General features: G+C 37.1%; 2 protein-coding genes across 3 annotated transcripts; one reads left to right on the top strand and one right to left on the bottom strand.

Annotated features, from left to right (window-relative positions):
- Positions 1–225: 225 nt before the first annotated feature.
- LOC130803500 (uncharacterized) lies at positions 226–15854 on the bottom strand. Of its 2 annotated transcripts, none has more exons than XM_057667617.1 (20): positions 15422–15854; positions 13495–13647; positions 12697–12869; positions 12081–12188; positions 5472–5642; positions 4829–5392; positions 4290–4364; positions 4092–4220; positions 3941–4015; positions 3651–3860; positions 3295–3447; positions 2998–3212; positions 2790–2907; positions 2565–2697; positions 2268–2463; positions 2083–2188; positions 1871–2011; positions 1674–1797; positions 1435–1551; positions 226–993 (listed from the first exon to the last, which is right to left on the bottom strand). In XM_057667617.1, the coding sequence occupies exons 1-20, from the start codon at positions 15618–15620 to the stop codon at positions 611–613; spliced, it is 3543 nt and encodes a 1180-aa protein (XP_057523600.1). In that variant the 5' UTR covers positions 15621–15854; the 3' UTR covers positions 226–610. The 2 variants fall into 2 exon arrangements, with proteins under 2 accessions (XP_057523600.1, XP_057523599.1); XM_057667616.1 differs by having other exon boundaries at positions 2790–2922; positions 15422–15827.
- LOC130803502 (uncharacterized) lies at positions 6694–8481 on the top strand. The gene has a single exon (XM_057667618.1). The coding sequence runs from the start codon at positions 7278–7280 to the stop codon at positions 8382–8384; it is 1107 nt and encodes a 368-aa protein (XP_057523601.1). The 5' UTR covers positions 6694–7277; the 3' UTR covers positions 8385–8481.
- Positions 15855–17265: the final 1411 nt, after the last annotated feature.

Raw genomic sequence — 17265 nt, 5'->3', positions numbered from 1 at the left:
ATGCGCTAAATAATAAGGAAAACTAATCTTTTTATAGATACTATCGCAAAATTGAGATGGAAAGATATAGCAGGAGCTTTCTAATTACTTTAGATAAAAACAAATAATTAAGAGTTAAACACCAACATTTTGCCTAAAAATTATGTTGAAGTGCCTTTAATATAAAAAAGTGACATTTAGTAATTATTTTTGATTAAATATATTTAGCACAATTCACCAGTAAAATTGGTCAAAATGAAATGTATTAGAGAATAATAAGAAATTATTGTTCATTCGGATTTCGGACTTACATTCATAAATGGGCCATGCCTCTTTAATAAATGAGCCAAGTGGAGCTAAACCTCAGCGCCTCAGCCCAGTTTGACCCATCTTGAGGTGGTTCAGGTAATCTCCTTTAGCCTACTGAGCTACTTTTGACAATAAGAATAACTATCAGTCTCTCACAATGGAATTATACACATGAGTGAGACGAACACCACAAAGAATAACCTGTGTCAGAGAGACGCTTAATGTTCAAATTGTTCATGACCTGAAAATAAAAATGGGGCCGCTCGATGCCAAAACTTTAACCCAGACATATGGGGTGGGGCTGTCCGATTTATACAAAATTTTATTGGTGAGTCACATTGTCATTCTGATTCTTTGTTTTACCTCGAATCATCTCAGCAAAATTACCACGCATGATCCGTTTAAATCTCGTGTCTTCTGCTGCTGTGGGTGGAGTAGGTTGAGGTGGCTCGCTTAGTTCTGTGACAGAATCTAGAGCTTCCTTCTTGCCGAGCAAACCACCGTCACCAAATAGACTAGTGACTGATGAAGCAATTCCAAGATGAGCACCCATTACCTTACTAATAGCTTCCAAGGTCCCGCCAGATCTTTCCTTCAATATGATCTCCAAGGCCTCCTTGTGTGCTGGATCAAGTGAATCATGATCTTTGAGTAGGTTATGAATAGCAGGTAAAAGGTAGTCACGGACACTGGCGGCTGAGAGATCTGAAGAAAAGAAAACGAGCTTGGTCATCCAAGAGAAGATAGCTTAAATTGTATTCGAGGTTCAAGAGAAAGATTAAAATGAAGGCCTATCCGCCTATTAGTATCTGCTCCTTTTAAAGTCTAAAATAGTTGTCACATTTTCCAAATTTAAAACGAATTTGGGGACATATTCCCACCAAAATGGTTGAGATTTCATGGTATCAACAGGGAACAGGTTTTAGAGAACAGAGATGGCAAAACATTGGTTTCAAAAGCCTGGCTAATTTGAAAATATATACTAATTTTATGAACTTCCATCAACTATCTAATATGCTCTCTGATGGCTCTTAGAGTTGAATCTCGGACATGTTTAGTGTTGAACAAGTAATCAGGCAAAGCTAACAAAGTACCTCCGCATAACACGGAAAGTGAACACAAAAGTCGATACCATAGTGAACAAACCTGTAGCATCTAGAGCCCGAATTGCCTCACAAAATGCATTAGCTCTTCCACGAAGACGCATGACATCACTTGTAGGAGTAGTTGATGCTGTGAAGTGGCAAATCTTGGAAAGAAGATGTATATCATGTCAAGGACACAAGAAAGTATGAAGCAAATGATAAAGGACAAAACACTTTGCTTAATAGTCTAATACAAGAAATAAGATTCAATAGATGTTAATATCTTTTAAAAAAGGATATAATCTCTAAGTTTATCTGTAGTGTGTGGTACAGCAACAAGTAATGCACGGACCACCGCAATAGTTGCTTCTTGAGACCCATCCTCCAAGAACGTATCCATTTGAATGCATATTTTGTCAACAATCTAACAATCAAATCAAATAAACGGGTAATTTGATAAAGTGGAAAATGGAGACGCTATGTAAATTGAGTATTACCATATCATTCTTAAAATGTTGAGCTACAGATCCAAATGCATCAATACTGGCATACTTAACACTTAGATTTTGGTCAGAGCCCAATGTGATAAGGGCTGGTAACAGATGTGTAGAGACCAGTTTTGAATCAATATATGGAACCTGTAGCAATTAGGGGTTAGCAGCAGTTTTCAGAAATGTCAGCACTCGAAAAACGCAAGAGAGGTGCTCACCAAGACTCTTAGGAGATTTGCAGCACTAATTTTCATATCTATGTTGGAACTAACAACCATCTCCCACAATATATTAAATATCATGTTATGGTGCTCCGAAAACGTGCTACACCAGAAGTAACAAACAGATCAATAAAGTACAAGCATCTCAAAAGCAAAATTTAACCTATAGGTTAACCACTGACCAGAGAAATCGAACTGCATTAACTATTTCACCACTGCATCTCTGAGGTTCATCTGAGGTATCTTGGACTAAGATAGTTTTAAGATATTCTTCCAAATGCTCACGCTTGCAAGAGGCTCCTAAAACACCGGCTAATAACAGTGGCATAACACACATGGTCGCAAGTCTCTCCATCACTGCGCTATCAGGTCTTAAAGCTGTAAACAGAACATATACGTTCCTATTAATTAACTATGATTTAATGGTATTCCTACTAAGTCACTAACAATAGCAAAGAAAACAAGCACAAAAGCGGAACCTTCAACTTTTGATTGAATGTTAGCTGGAAAATATGTAAGATCAGCATTGTCACCAACTGATATCAAGAATATTGGCAGCATTATGTGAGTCAGATAACAATCTCCGTATTGTTCGGATACAGATAACAGAAACTGCAAAACAAAAACGCTACTTTTGACATGCCACATAAGTATCTTCAAGCATCCAGGTTAAAGTTCAAGCACTGCACTTCCTAATACCAAACCTTTGTGATCCGATTTCGTAGGCTATCTTCCTTCTGGGGCAAAAAGCAGGCTAGCTGAATCAAATCTGGAAGGCAGTCCATGTGCATCCATTCAAATGCAGACCATTCAACTTGACCCCTGCACAAATATTCTCTGAGAAACAGAAGAGGGAGAAATAAACAATCAAGGAAAATTATTAAAGGTGAGAACTATGGAAGGCAGGAATACCTGGCATATAATTGCAGTAGGGATTCAGAAAATAACGTGCCACCTGATTCTGAAGCAGCAGAAAACGGGCATGTCTCAATTGCTTTCTGGTGCACAGATGGTAGCAATTCTGACAACATTCTTAGCAGGACATCTATGCTCCATCTTTCACGTTCACCCAAAGCCCGTAAGTTCGATTCGAGAGAACCTTCAACCCCTGACAGTGGTGCGCAACGCTGAATTCACAAAAAGAGTTGGTTACACAACCAATACACATTAAATAGATGCATAAAGCACTAGACTGTGAGACCAGCACACCTGGGCAAAATTCATGATATGTGAGAGCGACAGACTCAATATGTGGTCCAACTTGTTTCCCCATTTGACCAAAGCAGGAATCAATTCTTTGAGTGTAGTATCCACAACAACTCCAGCGGGATCACAGACTAATTGGAACATCAACTCCTCAACCTGTCAAAGAGAAAAGGAAACATTGGAGAGACATTGAAATTACTTTTCTGACTCAACATGTTGCAAACTTGCAACTAAGGGACGAGGCTCCACTTCCTAGACCTTGTTTCATCAACTCGGCTCTAAAGCTTACATTGTGGCTAAATCTGCCAAGTCACAATTCTTCTCCATCATGGCCTCGGAACATATGTATTGAGGCTGACCTTGAAATATTTCTCTGTATTGGGAAAGAGTGGAAGCAACAATGCTAGATTATGAGCGGCAGCTTCACGAACAACTGTTGCAGAATCCTCCACCAGTTGTTGCACAATTGATAGAATCAGTGAATCGCGGATCTCAGGGCGAACAAATCCAGCAAGTTCTCCACATGATTGAGCAACAAGCAGCCGACGTTCCTCATGCATGTGATTAATCTTCAAAAACAAAATATAGAATTGTGAACACGCAATGCGTATGTGACAAATACTGGTATCTCATATATACAGTGGCTTACTTGCTCCCAACATTGGGGAAGCAATTCTGTCTCTGTTCTCATCTCTCCAACATTCTTTGCTAGATCAACACAAGCCTGCAGATTAAAACGGAGACTCTCAATACAAATCTTGTTTCCTCATTGGACTTAATGAAGCCAAATAAGTTCATACATTCATTATTATTCTTCTTTGCTGTTCGTCCGGACGCTTGATTAAATTGAAGAGTAAATGGGTCAAAGAGTCCCTTGTGCTGCTATCTGGATGGCGCTCAATTGCACACATTATCAACGGTAGAAGCTCCTGCAAACAAACAAGAGGGAATATTAACTATCTGAAGGTAGATGTCTAGGTGTATAATATGAAGCAAACCTCTCGATTTTTTATAAGAACGCAAGGAACAATTTTAGGGAGCGCATCAGAAAGAATCTGCACTGTTTCCAAACCCTGTAGAATAAAACAAATAATAATTCATTACGAGCTTATGATATATAGCAAAATCATACAAAGGACAATACTATGTAAGTGAATGGGATAAAAATGAGGCTGTTACGTTACATAACGACTGCTTTATAACGGATTTTTACCTTACCAAAACAACCATTATAAACTATTATTTTTAACATACTAGCCATTATTATATATTTCTAAAAGGACTTATATGAGCTTAAATTGAAATACATGCTCTTCAAAACATAAATTACTGTGAAAAATATATTTTTATAAAGTTCACAATTCACATCGTGATGTCCACGAAACGAGTCATAACACCGTGAGGTGCCGCGTCCGCAACATCGCGACCGTTATTGTAATCGTGATAATATCCGCAACTTTTTTCTATTGGGTGTAGCACAGATCAACACCCTTAAATCTTGATTTAATAATCAGTGCAAAAGAATATGAAAACTTGCCATTTTTTCTGAAGGTGTCATAATTGTGTTCTCTCGGTATGAAGGGGTACTATCCAGATCTGAAGGTTTATTCCCGAGCCTGTCAACAGTTATCTGGTCACTACTAGTACCATTTACAAGGGGATTGCCTAATGTTGACGCATGTAGGTTTTTTAGGGCACCATTGTCTTTGTCATTATTGAACATATGAGTTGCAAGAGACTGCACATCTTCACCCTCCTGAGCCTCAAAATCAGATGCTGTACAGGCGGGAACATCAGATGCTGTTTCACCTTGAGGAATTTCAACAGAAATTACCTCTTTTTGCACAACCACCTCAGGGATAGTTAAATCAACATTGCTACTAGTAATCGAAGTGTTTGCCTCTACTTTATCGATTGCAATCAAATCATTATCCTTCATGATACTCCCCGAAGAATGTGGCTGAGCATGATCAGTATAACTTGCTGACTGAATTTTTCCAGAATGAGAACCTTCGATGTGCATTTTAAGCGATGTTATCTCAGATCTGCAGTCATTAAGTTCCTTTCTTTGGTTCTCAACCAACTTCTTCATCTTTCTTACCTATTCAAATACTAGCAGCATAACATATCAAGTAGAAAAGATAATCAAAATAATGAAATTATTAAAATCTTGGCAATACCAAAATCTCTTTTTCCTTCACATCTTTCTGCAAGACATCTATAGATTTTGATAGAGCTGTTATTTGACTATCAGCTACGTCTTTGTTCCTCAACAAACATTCATTTTCATGGCTCAGTTTCTTATTATCCTTTAATAATGACTCCTTTTCTTTCAGCATGGCCATTTTCTCCTGCAGATATTCATGTCAAATCACTTTTTTACTGCAAAATAGCCAAATGATGAGATACAAGTTATCTATTATAAACTACAATAACCTTTGTCAATGACTATTTAATTGACATTCTTGAAATATTTATAGTTAAACACAAGAAATACAATTCAGTGAACGGCGAACGCAATACAAAAAAAACATATCTCTTCTGATTACACTTTTCCACCGTCTTCCATCAAGGATACCTCAATGAATTGTGAAGTTCAGGCCTTAGTATCATTCATGAAGTAGAACAAACTGAACAAAGAAATATGACCACCATTCAACCAGAAAGAAAATTGGTATAAATTGGTATATGTAAGAGTCCATCCCAATTCCCAAAATTCAAATCCTGCTAATGTATGCTCACAAAGCCAAGCAAGACACAGCGGAAAATGAAAGGGAGAACTACAGGAAAAGGTTCTACAAATGGTTCGTTAGAGATCAACTCGATTAGCAAGCAACAGTAGAATGCATGTTAGAGGAAGAGTGACTATAGAACAAAAATATTCAATTACCCCAATGTCATCAATGGCTCCTATCTAGGCAAGGTTTGGGAGTTGGATATATGCAATCTTACCCTGATTACTGATAACAAAAGGACCCTTGTAATACTGTGACTTGAGATCAAAAAAGAAAATAGATTTAAAAGGAATGATATTACTACCCAAATCAACAAGGGGCAGATTTTTTCAAGGAAGCTCATTTGCTAAAAATTCCAAAGTTAAGAGTGCTTGCTGACTAGTGTGGAATAATCATAGGATGGTTGACCTTCTAAAAGTTTCCAGGGTGTGCACGAGTGATTACAAAGTACGTCGAAAAAGGATTGTGTTGATTTGTGGAGCCAGTTTACAATCTTAATAGGTAGTCACCGTCCACCTAGACAAGGTCGAGGTGTTGCAACGCTCCTTCATAGATGCAAATACGAAAAGAAAAAAGGATAAGAAATGAGTAAATTACAGAGAGAAATTCTGAATAGTACTGCTTCTGGATTCAAGAAGACCAGGGATTCTTCTATTGGCATAGTGTTAGAATATGTTAGAATATGTTAGAATATTTCTCCATATATTGTGTTATATATTTAGGGAAACAAAATATTCTGTATATTTCCCTAATTTAGGTAACATCTCTTGTATATATAGTATGCAATGTATATTGGAAGAGAATGAATAAATACAGAGATTTAAACCCTAAAATTGGTTTATTCCTTTAATCATGGTATCGGAGCCGAAGGTGGTTCGTGGTATGATGTGGCTCACATGTGAGGGGGAGTGTTGGAAATACTTCACATGTGAGACAAGATCCCACATCGATAAAATAGTGGGTTGTTGACTTGCATATATAGTGGGTGAGCTAATCTTCCTACTACCATATGATTTTGGGAAACAATGAACCTCACCAAGTGTATGTGGAAGTCAACGCTCTTGACTCGTGGGTTTGTGGGCCCGAGTCCACGGGTGTCCTGTGTCCACATGAGTGGGCCACGGTGAAACTTATGTGACGAATTGTCACGGCCTAATATGGTATCAGAGCCAAGACGTTTCTGAGGAGAAACCGTCTAAGCGGCGTCATCATTTACCGGAAAAACAAACCTCACCTGAAAAAGAAAACAGAATGGAGTCAAAGGACACCATAATCATGCCAGACCAACCAGTAACAATGGGGCAGTTATTGCAACTGTTCTCACAGTTAAACACCAATAAACCACCTCCACCACCATCCGAAACATCCACAAGCACCACCACAATTTCAATTCCCACATTCTCAATATCAGAAAAATTAACTCACCAGAATTACACCATGTGGTCCAGGCTGATGCAATTAGCCTTAAGTGGTCGTGATCGGCTCAACCATATCATCGCTGACCCACCACCACAAACAGACCAAGAGTACAGCCAATGGACCAGGCGAGATTCAGTGGTTATCTCATGGATAATCGAAAGCATTCATCCGGATTTGGTCAACCAATTTATCGATTTCCCAATCGCAAAAACTCTTTGGAAGGGGATAGAGACCGTATACAGCAGTGGCGGTGACGGTCTCCAAATTTTCGATCTCACTGTCAAAGCTAACAAAATCGAACAAAGGACCGACACCTTGGAAAAATATTATAGCAACTTAATAACTTTGTGGAAGGAAATCGATAGGAGGCAACCAAACCCGATGAAGGACCCAGAAGACAAAGTCATTTACAATCAATTAACCCAGAAAAACCGGTTGTACCAATTTCTTGCAGGGGTAAATGAAACTTTCGACAAAGAGAGGAGAGACCTTCTCCTTCAAGATCCATTACCCACTGCAGAAGAAGCCTACGCATTCATAAGGAGGGAGATAATGAGAAGGGGAATCATGAAAAAGGAGCCCTCATCAGAGGTAGATTCATCGGGCTCAGGGGGCGTGTTCGCTGTTAGAGGGAGATCGAAAAAATCTTACCGGAAAAATGACGACAGGAGCCATCTTCAATGTACCCACTGTGGTGGGATGAGGCACACGAAAAGTGAGTGCTTCAAACTTGTTGGATACCCGGATTGGTGGCCAGACACGAGGAAGAAAGGGGCAAAAATGGCCGGCCAACTCTCCGATCAGCCAAGATCTGGAAGAGCAGCGGTCGTTTCAAGCACCAAATCAGACGAAAACATGGCAGCCATGGTTAAATACTCAAAGGAGGATGAAGGTAACAGGGAAAAGCAAAAGTCAGAGAAAATGGGAAGGAGAAAGTGACCCTTCAAATGAAGGAGAAGGTGACCCTTCAAATGAAGGGCACACGTTTTTTAAAGCAAAAAGAAGGGGAAACGTGGGTCCCTCTCCTCCACCCGTCTTTTCCTTTTCTTGTGTAAATAAAAATACTTTGTCAAATTGTACTAACGGATGGATTCTTGATTGTGGAGCTACGGACACAATGTCTTATGATCAAAATGATTTTTTTAACCATGACCGACCGAATAAGAATCTCATTAAAACTGCTAATGGGGAAGAAATTAAAGTCGTGGGTGCTGGAACTATTACTGTGTCAGGGAATTTAACCTTGAATAATTGTCTTTTTGTTCCTAATCTCTCACATAAACTGTTGTCCGTTAGTCATCTTACGAAGGAACTCAATTGCACTGTGCTTATAAAATCTGGTTCTTGTGTTGTGCAGGATGTTCAGACAGGCAAGATTATTGGGCGTGGTATTGAAAACGATGGTCTGTACTACTTGGAAGAGACGGTTCAAAAAGGCAACGCAGTTCTTGCTCATGGGTCACGGGAGAAACAACTGTGGACGTGGCATCGTAGACTTGGACATCCATCTTTAGGGTATCTTGAGAAACTTTTTCCCACTTTAGCTAGATTAAATTTGGACTTTAAGTGTGAGACATGTATTCTAGCAAAAAGTCATAAACATTCATATCCTAGTAGTTTGAATAAATCCAGTTTACCGTTTATGATTGTTCATTCTGATGTTTGGGGACCCGCACCTGTTTGTGGAATGCATGGTTTTTTTTATTATATTGTGTTCATTGATGATTGTACTCGAATGAGCTGGATATATTTTCTTAAACACAAATCTGAGGTGTTTGAAGTGTTTGTTGATTTTTATCACATGATATGCACCCAATTCCAAACCCAACTCCGTATCTTGAGAACTGATAATGGCCGTGAATATGTTAACACTGAGATGCACAAATTCCTTGCTAGTAAAGGCATTATTCACCAAACTTCGTGTCCGGATACACCTCAACAAAATGGTGTAGCTGAACGGAAAAACAGAACCCTACTAGAGATAACCCGTGCTATAATGCTTGAATCCCATGTTCCTACCACTCATGGGCCCGATGCTATTTCCACCGCTACCTACCTCACTAACCGTCTTCCCACAAAAGCCCTAAACTATAAAACACCTTTAGAAACCCTTCAAACATACCTACCCATACCTTCCTCACATTCCTTACCCCCCGGATCTTTGGGTGCACCGTCTATGTTCATTGTCCGAAACGGATACGAAGTAAACTAGAACCAAGGGCTATTAAGTGTGTTTTCTTGGGCTATGGAAGAAACCAGAAGGGGTATAGGTGTTATGATCCAAAAAATCAACGAATGTACACTACGATGGATTGTGATTTCTCTGAATCCGAATACTACTACACCCATCCTCGATGTCAGGGGGAGATGCAAAGTGACGATCTCAGATGGTTAACTGGTCCATGGATGCTAAACCCAGACCCACAAGAGTAATTAGGCAATGCTACCAAACTGTCCCCCCAGGTTGTACACCTCATACCACATCCAATTATGTCTGAACATCGGGTTAGTTCTTTACTTGAGCAAGATAAGATATGTGATGCTGATATTGTTGATATTACTAGTGAGACTGTGGAGACAGGGGAAGAGCAGACAGGTGAACCCCAGGTGTACATGCTTCCACCTCGCTCAACTCGAGGTGTACCCCCTAGAAGGTACGATCCAGATTATGAGGCCAAGAGATCAAGGTATCCGATCGAGCCGATCGTGGAAGGTAACATGTCACAGAGTGCTTTAGCATTCAAAGCCGCCATCTATGCAGCCGAACTTCCACAAAATGTTGATAAAGCTATGCAGGATGTCAAATGGAGGAAGGCTATGGAAGAAGAGATTGACGCTCTACAGAAAAATGAAACATGGGAAAAATGCATCCTACCAAAGGAAAAAAAGATAGTGGGATGTAAATGGGTGTACACAGTGAAGTATAAAGCAGATGGATCCATCGAACGGTACAAAGCTAGACTTGTGGCGAAAGGGTATACACATACATATGGAGTTGATTATTCAGAGACATTCTCTCCAGTTGCTAAGTTGGATACTATAAGGGTTTTATTCTCCATAGCAGCGAATCTTGATTGGCCTCTTCATCAATTCGATGTAAAAAACGCCTTCTTTCATGGGGAATTAAAAGAAGAAGTGTATATGCAGGCTCCTCCAGGTTTCTCAGGAGATTTTGGGAGAAATGAAGGGTGCAGATTACGGAAAGCTTTATATGGGTTAAAACAATCGCCCCGAGCTTGGTTTGGCAGATTCACTTCAGCAATGAAGAAGTTTGGGTATAGACAGAGTAATTCCGATCATACACTCTTTCTGAAGAAGAACGGAAGTAAGATAACTTGCCTTATCATCTATGTAGATGACATGATCATTACAGGGGACGACAAAGACGAGATCAAAGTCCTAAAAGACAAGTTGTTCCAGGAATTCGAAATGAAAGATCTAGGAAGGCTCAAGTATTTTTTGGGGATTGAAGTCCTAAGGTCTAACAGGGGCATCTTTATATCTCAAAGGAAGTATGTGCTGGATCTACTAGCTGAAGCCGGTATGTTAGATTGTAAGCCCATTGAGACACCAATAATAATCAATCATGGGTTACACATTCTTGAAGATGGGGAACCAACAAACTGTGCGCAGTACCAGAAAGTGGTGGGGAAATTGATATACCTAGCTCATACAAGGCCTGACATTGCTTACGCAGTTGGAGTTGTAAGTCGATTCATGCATCGACCTCAGATACAGCATATGGAGGCAGTGATAAGAATCTTGAGATATTTGAAAGGCACTCCAGGACAAGGGATTCTATATCAGAAGAATGGTCACCTTGATCTAGTTGCCTATACTGATGCAGATTGGGCAGGTGATAGAGATGATAGGAAATCGACATCAGGATATTTCACTTTAGTAGGAGGAAATCTTGTGACATGGAGGAGTAAGAAACAAAAGGTGGTCGCCTTATCAAGTGCTGAAGCTGAATTCCGGGGTATTGCCAAAGGAGTTACCGAAGTCTTATGGTTGAGGAGACTTCTTACTGAACTTGGTTTTATGCCAATGAAGAGCTGTGTGTTGTATTGTGATAATCAGGCTGCCATCAACATTTCAGAGAATCCAGTACAACATGATCGCACGAAACATGTCGAGATCGATAGACATTTCATAAAGGAAAAATTGGAAAATGACATCATTAGATTGCCACATGTCCGCTCAGAGGATCAGTTGGCAGATATTCTCACCAAAGCGGTAGCGGCCCAGTTTTTTGAGAGTGTTCTACGCAAGTTGGGTGTTGGTGATCCTACGACCCAACTTGAGGGGGAGTGTTAGAATATGTTAGAATATGTTAGAATATTTCTCCATATATTGTGTTATATATTTAGGGAAACAAAATATTCTGTATATTTCCCTAATTTAGGTAACATCTCTTGTATATATAGTATGCAATGTATATTGGAAGAGAATGAATAAATACAGAGATTTAAACCCTAAAATTGGTTTATTCCTTTAATCACATAGGAATGCTGATTTTTTTTACTATCTAAAGATAGTCATTATTCCCATAAAAATAAAAAAACAAAGGGCTAAAAGATGAATATTGACTCATCGGATAAGAGCAAACAAGTTGTATCTGCATTTCAGATATACCTCAGCAGCCTCTTCAGTGGACGAAAGGTACTGGTAATAATAGTGACGCAAAGCATCTGGCACACATGCAGGTGAGTTCGGCCAAGAATCCAGATTCTGATCTGTCACCTGAAAATGAACATCTGTATTTGAGGAAGTCTAGCCAAAAGTACATTTTCAGCTACATCACATATTATACATCAAATTAAGTATGACTAACAAGTGAAGCAAACGATAATATTAATTAACTAACTATCTTATACGTGAAACAACAGGTAAGTAATAGGCTATCAGCACGAATAAAGATCTCAGCTAAACCTCTTTAAGTTCAGGCTGGATCCTTGCATATTTGTGCTGATTCCACAGAATGTTTAAACTTTTCAAGCCAATCAAAATTTTGAATATTCTAGCTGATCTTATATACTAAAATTAATTGACATGGTATAAATAGGAAGAAGTAAGGAACAAGAGCTCGGGCATATTGAAGCTGTAACAACAGCCTCTATAGTGCATAGTCAAAAGTAACCACAAACATCTATCATCCAAAAATGGAACTAAAGAATAAACATTTTCAAACAACTCTGAAACAAGCAGGAAGTAAGGAAAAGAGAAAAGCACATAAAAGAATCAAGATTACCTCTTCGTAAAATGTCATTGCAGTCAGACGATATCCTGCTAATAGCAAGTATTCTTTCACAGCACAATTAAGATCGTGTCTTTCATTATCCTTCACAGGACCCATGTTTGATAACGTGGAGTCTTTCTTCTGTCTTCTTATATCAATATCCAATGAAACCTTTCCATTTGCATCTACAGACACAAGTTCAAAGCCCAATATATAAGAATAATATCACAAATATTATAGGTTAAATAAAGTGCAGACTGCAGAGGCTTAATGAGACTACGATTGCTTCCCGGTTCTAGCATGAGGAAATATAACATGATCTAATGAATATATAGTGTAACATTGTGAAACATAGCATGACATAGAGCATAAGATGAAAAATCAAAGACTGAAAAAACTAGTGAGTATTAAATCTTCAATTTCAAAGCTCCTGTATTTACAATTGCCAAAAAAAAGCTCCTTTATTTGTTTGCATAATGCAATTGCAATCCAGACCACTCTATCTAAAATTATATGATAAGTCTCAAACCAGGCATGGTGAATCTGTCAGAATTAGAAGACAAACTGGACTTATTATCTAGTACTTAACATCCTTACGCATGGAAAAAAATCAAACTAAAACTCAGTTTATCCATAAAAAATTGATGATAATGTTTTATGTTTTTCATGGTATGCCAGCACTAAAGGTAATTAGTCAAGAAACAGTAATTGTTTGAGCCCTCCTAATACTTTTTGGATGCTCTACCTGATTTCCATTAGTTCAAGATTTAGATGAGGAGTATAAACATTCAAACATCAGCAGAAACTTACTACTGATTTCAAGTAATGGCAATTCTGTTTTCTTCTGCAATTCTTCTTTTAGTTTCGAAGTATCTTCTTGCGCTAACCGCAGTTCATACTCGCAGAGAGCCAATTTTTCTTGAAGTGCTTGTTTCTCTTCCAGCAAGGTTTGAGGATCCCCGACTGCTTTAGGCAAACAAAATAGGCAGCACACAACAGTTAAAGCTTTCTTACACATTTACAATGTACACAGGCCACATATCAATTAGTCTTTAACCCCAAGCCCCACCACAGAAAGGTCAATTGAGTGCTAATATATTACATTGTCCCAACACCAATTAAGTGGGTTCCACCTTGTCAAAGTGGAGTGAAACATACAGTGTTACCCTTGTAATAACGAAAAGGTTGTTTCTGATGAGTGCTACTATTAAGCAAGAGTGCAATTACTAAAGCCATATGTGATCAGCTGGATTGAGACATGAAATTGCAAGTGTCATTTTATGCTTCATCCTGTAATCTCTTCAAAATCTTGTTTACAAACATGACATGATAAAGCAGAACAAAAGGACGAGACATAAGATGGGATGCAATTGAAAAAACATATGAAAATAGAGACCAAGGGAGTCAACCTACTGGAAAACGGGGGCTTTGGGAGAATTGCTTCATCCCTAAGGCAAAGCTCATTAGTCATGATCAAAGGCTTGATCTATGCTAATGTTTTTGTATATAATTAATCATGTAAACAGCAATATGACAATATCCCCACCTTGCCATTGAAGGCGTGAATGAGGCTTCCATGGTTCTCATGTTCTCATCATGGGCACTCTTCATTTCAATCTTTGTAGGTGAAAGCCGTCATGGGCTTTCCCACCTTGCCATACCCCACTTGGACATGCTTCAAACAGAAACCCGTCATTTTCATCCCACAACCTAATCAGCCTCAACAAATTCATTTTAGTGCAAGCCCACTGCTGTTACCATCAGGAAATTCTTTTGTCACACATTCAAAAGGCATGCACACTCTCTCTATCTGTCTTTGTGGGATGATCATGGGTACAAGGATACCGAGTCAACATCTCACATGACTAAGAACCAAGGGAATCTAACATTATTGGTCAATTCATTCCAATAGTTGATCATGGTCATGCATCTATCCCCACCCCTTATTCCTCCTTGCATCTTAATAATGTTCTTCAAGCTTCAAAGTTGATCAATTATCTCATCTTTGTTCATGAATCTACTATAATAATTTTATCTCTCTGGAATTTGATCCATTTGGAGTTATTTAGAAAGCTTATTCGATGGGCACACGTACCATAAGATGTGAAAGCACAGTGATTTATATCCTTTCACTAATCCTTATCATGACCTTATAACAAAATCTTGCTTTGTCATTTTATCTTTCGAGCTTTCACATAGTCATTTGTGGCATCCAAGCTCCCCCATATTGCACTCTCTATGTCAAAACAAAACAATCTCTTGTAACATAAATTTGGAACATTTTCTTTTGCCATGGCTCCATGCCACCCTCCTTTTAGGGTACATGACTACATATCTCCTCAATACCTCCCCTCTACAAAAATCATCAATAAGTCTTCCACCGAAAATGATCCCTCACTCTCTCATCATTTATAACAAAAGTAATAACAAATAACAATGCATTCAAGCATCAATAATCAGAGAAAACGCCTTCAATTTCAGATAGAGCTCCTTAACTAATCCCAAAATTTAATCTTTTTTTTCCACTCCTACTAAGGTATACTAAAATTCACTAAAATACACCAACTAATTGCGAGTTAAAAGTAGAACAATCAAAGTCATAGTCATTTCAATCAACATTAATACAATCATTAACGAATAAAATCATGCAAATCACAACACCATTACAAAATTTACAAATCGAATCACATCAAATTAAAACTAAACAGAAGTCACAATATAAGAATAAGATCAAAACCTCGAAGTGAATTCAAGCGAGTGATTTGATCGGGAGGAAAATGAGAAGGATCAGCGAAGAATTCCTTGAGACGAATAGCTAGGGCATCTCTACCATCTTCAAGAAGCTCATGAAGAAGCTCGAAAGCTGTTAATAAATAGTTTTCTTCTAGTAAAAAGTTCACCACACAATTACACAACGATGATCTCTCTACATCCATTACTGTTCGTTTCTCTCTACTACTGCTGTTGATTGATGATTGATAATCATTGATGATCCGCCATTAATGTCGATCGAAGCTTGAAAATTTGATGAAAAAATGTGCAGATGAAATTTGATGATTTGTTTTGGATTAAACGTGACGCCGTCGGTGGTACAATACTAGTTTATGTATGTGGCATTTTCGATTTCCTACCCTTATTTTTTTATTTTTTATTTTTTTTGAAAAATTTACATTTAAAGAACCACAAAAGTTATGTAGGTTTTATTTTTAACAAGTAAAAATTAGAAGTAGTTACTATAAGTAAAAGTCAATTTCTATCCATAAAAATCAATTAAGCCTAGTTTTAATTAATAACTAAAAAGCAATTTAAATTGATAAAAATAGGTTTGAATTAGAGGTGTTCAAACCTATTTTTATCCGACCTTTTTTAAGATTAACTTGACTTTGACCCTACTTTAAAAATAAATATATAATGATATAAAAATCAATGTGGAGACATGATTTAATTTTAACCTAATCCAAAACACTTTAATCAAAACCGATTTATAATCCGAATAAATACCTCTACTATTTGGATTCTATCGTGGGAAATAATGGTTGGGGTAGAGTGAAAAGTTCTATTAATATGAGTATTACTTTGGGTATTTGTTAGTATTTGGTGAATTACTCTTTGTTGTTTGCGTTGTAAATTGGTTTGATTATCTTGTTTAATTAAAAATTTAAAAAATTAAAACTTAGCATTGATTTTATATTAATTGTCAAGACAAGTGTACTGTTAAAATAATCTAGAAAATTCTAGGATTTTATTTAAATATAAAAATATCTAAACTAAAGAATTAAAAAATAAAAATATCTAAGATAATATAATGCAAGATCCTAAAAAAAATTAATTAAAAAATAAAAATATTTAAGATATTTTAGTAAACTTGTAACCAAACTCAACACTATAAATACCCATTGATGTAATTAATTTTTTGGCAATGAAGAATAATATCCATTCTACATATTCACTCATCTTCCTCTCCAAATTAATCAATTCACTATTTTACCATCTAAATTTTCCTACATGTACTACTATTAAACAACTTATAAATATATTGCCCTAAATTATTTTTAAATTTTGATTTACAAGTCATTTATTTATCTATTTATCTATCAAATTTAAAAATCTGATTGTTTAACTAACTTATAAGACAAAAGTTAAAACTCAACTAATATATTGATCAAACAGTTGTTCACTAATCAACCTCGGAACATTGGTTATATTAATTGATAAGTAACTTGATGAAAAATTTGAAATTAAAGTAATTTTTTCTCATTTTGAAATAATAGATAATTATTTTCCTACCTTTTTGGAATAAAAACTATTCACAAAGAAAAACTAATTGAAGTAATAGATAATTACAATGTAAGTAATGCTTTCTCATTTTTGATGATTACAGTAACGTCATAAATAATTTTAGAAAATTTTATGGATTTTTTTTGCCAAAAGTTATTTAAATCCTTAGTTATTAGGAAAAATTAAGATTAATAATCCAATTTTTCATCCATCGGCCATAAATAATCTCACTTTTTAATTATTTTATAATAATCTAACATTTGTCATACATTTGCCCACAACATACATAGTATTAAAAATAAG

Source organism: Amaranthus tricolor, chromosome 17, assembly GCF_026212465.1.
Source record: "Amaranthus tricolor cultivar Red isolate AtriRed21 chromosome 17, ASM2621246v1, whole genome shotgun sequence".
Lineage (NCBI taxonomy): Eukaryota > Viridiplantae > Streptophyta > Magnoliopsida > Caryophyllales > Amaranthaceae > Amaranthus > Amaranthus tricolor.
The sequence above is the reverse complement of the archived record's forward strand: the minus strand, read 5'-3'. Positions and strand labels throughout refer to the sequence as shown.

What these genes read in the sequence shown, in the direction of transcription:
- LOC130803502 (XM_057667618.1), top strand. Translation starts at nt 7,278, where the DNA reads ATGGAGTCAAAGGACACCATAATCATGCCAGACCAACCAGTAACAATG.
- LOC130803500 (XM_057667616.1), bottom strand. Translation starts at nt 15,620, where the DNA reads ATGGATGTAGAGAGATCATCGTTGTGTAATTGTGTGGTGAACTTTTTA. An exon ending in TGACACCTTCAGAAAAAATG is followed by an intron (nt 4,365 to 4,828) that starts GCAAGTTTTCAT and finishes TTTATTCTACAG; the next exon opens with GGTTTGGAAACAGTGCAGAT. An exon ending in TTCCCCAATGTTGGGAGCAA is followed by an intron (nt 3,861 to 3,940) that starts GTAAGCCACTGT and finishes TTGTTTTTGAAG; the next exon opens with ATTAATCACATGCATGAGGA.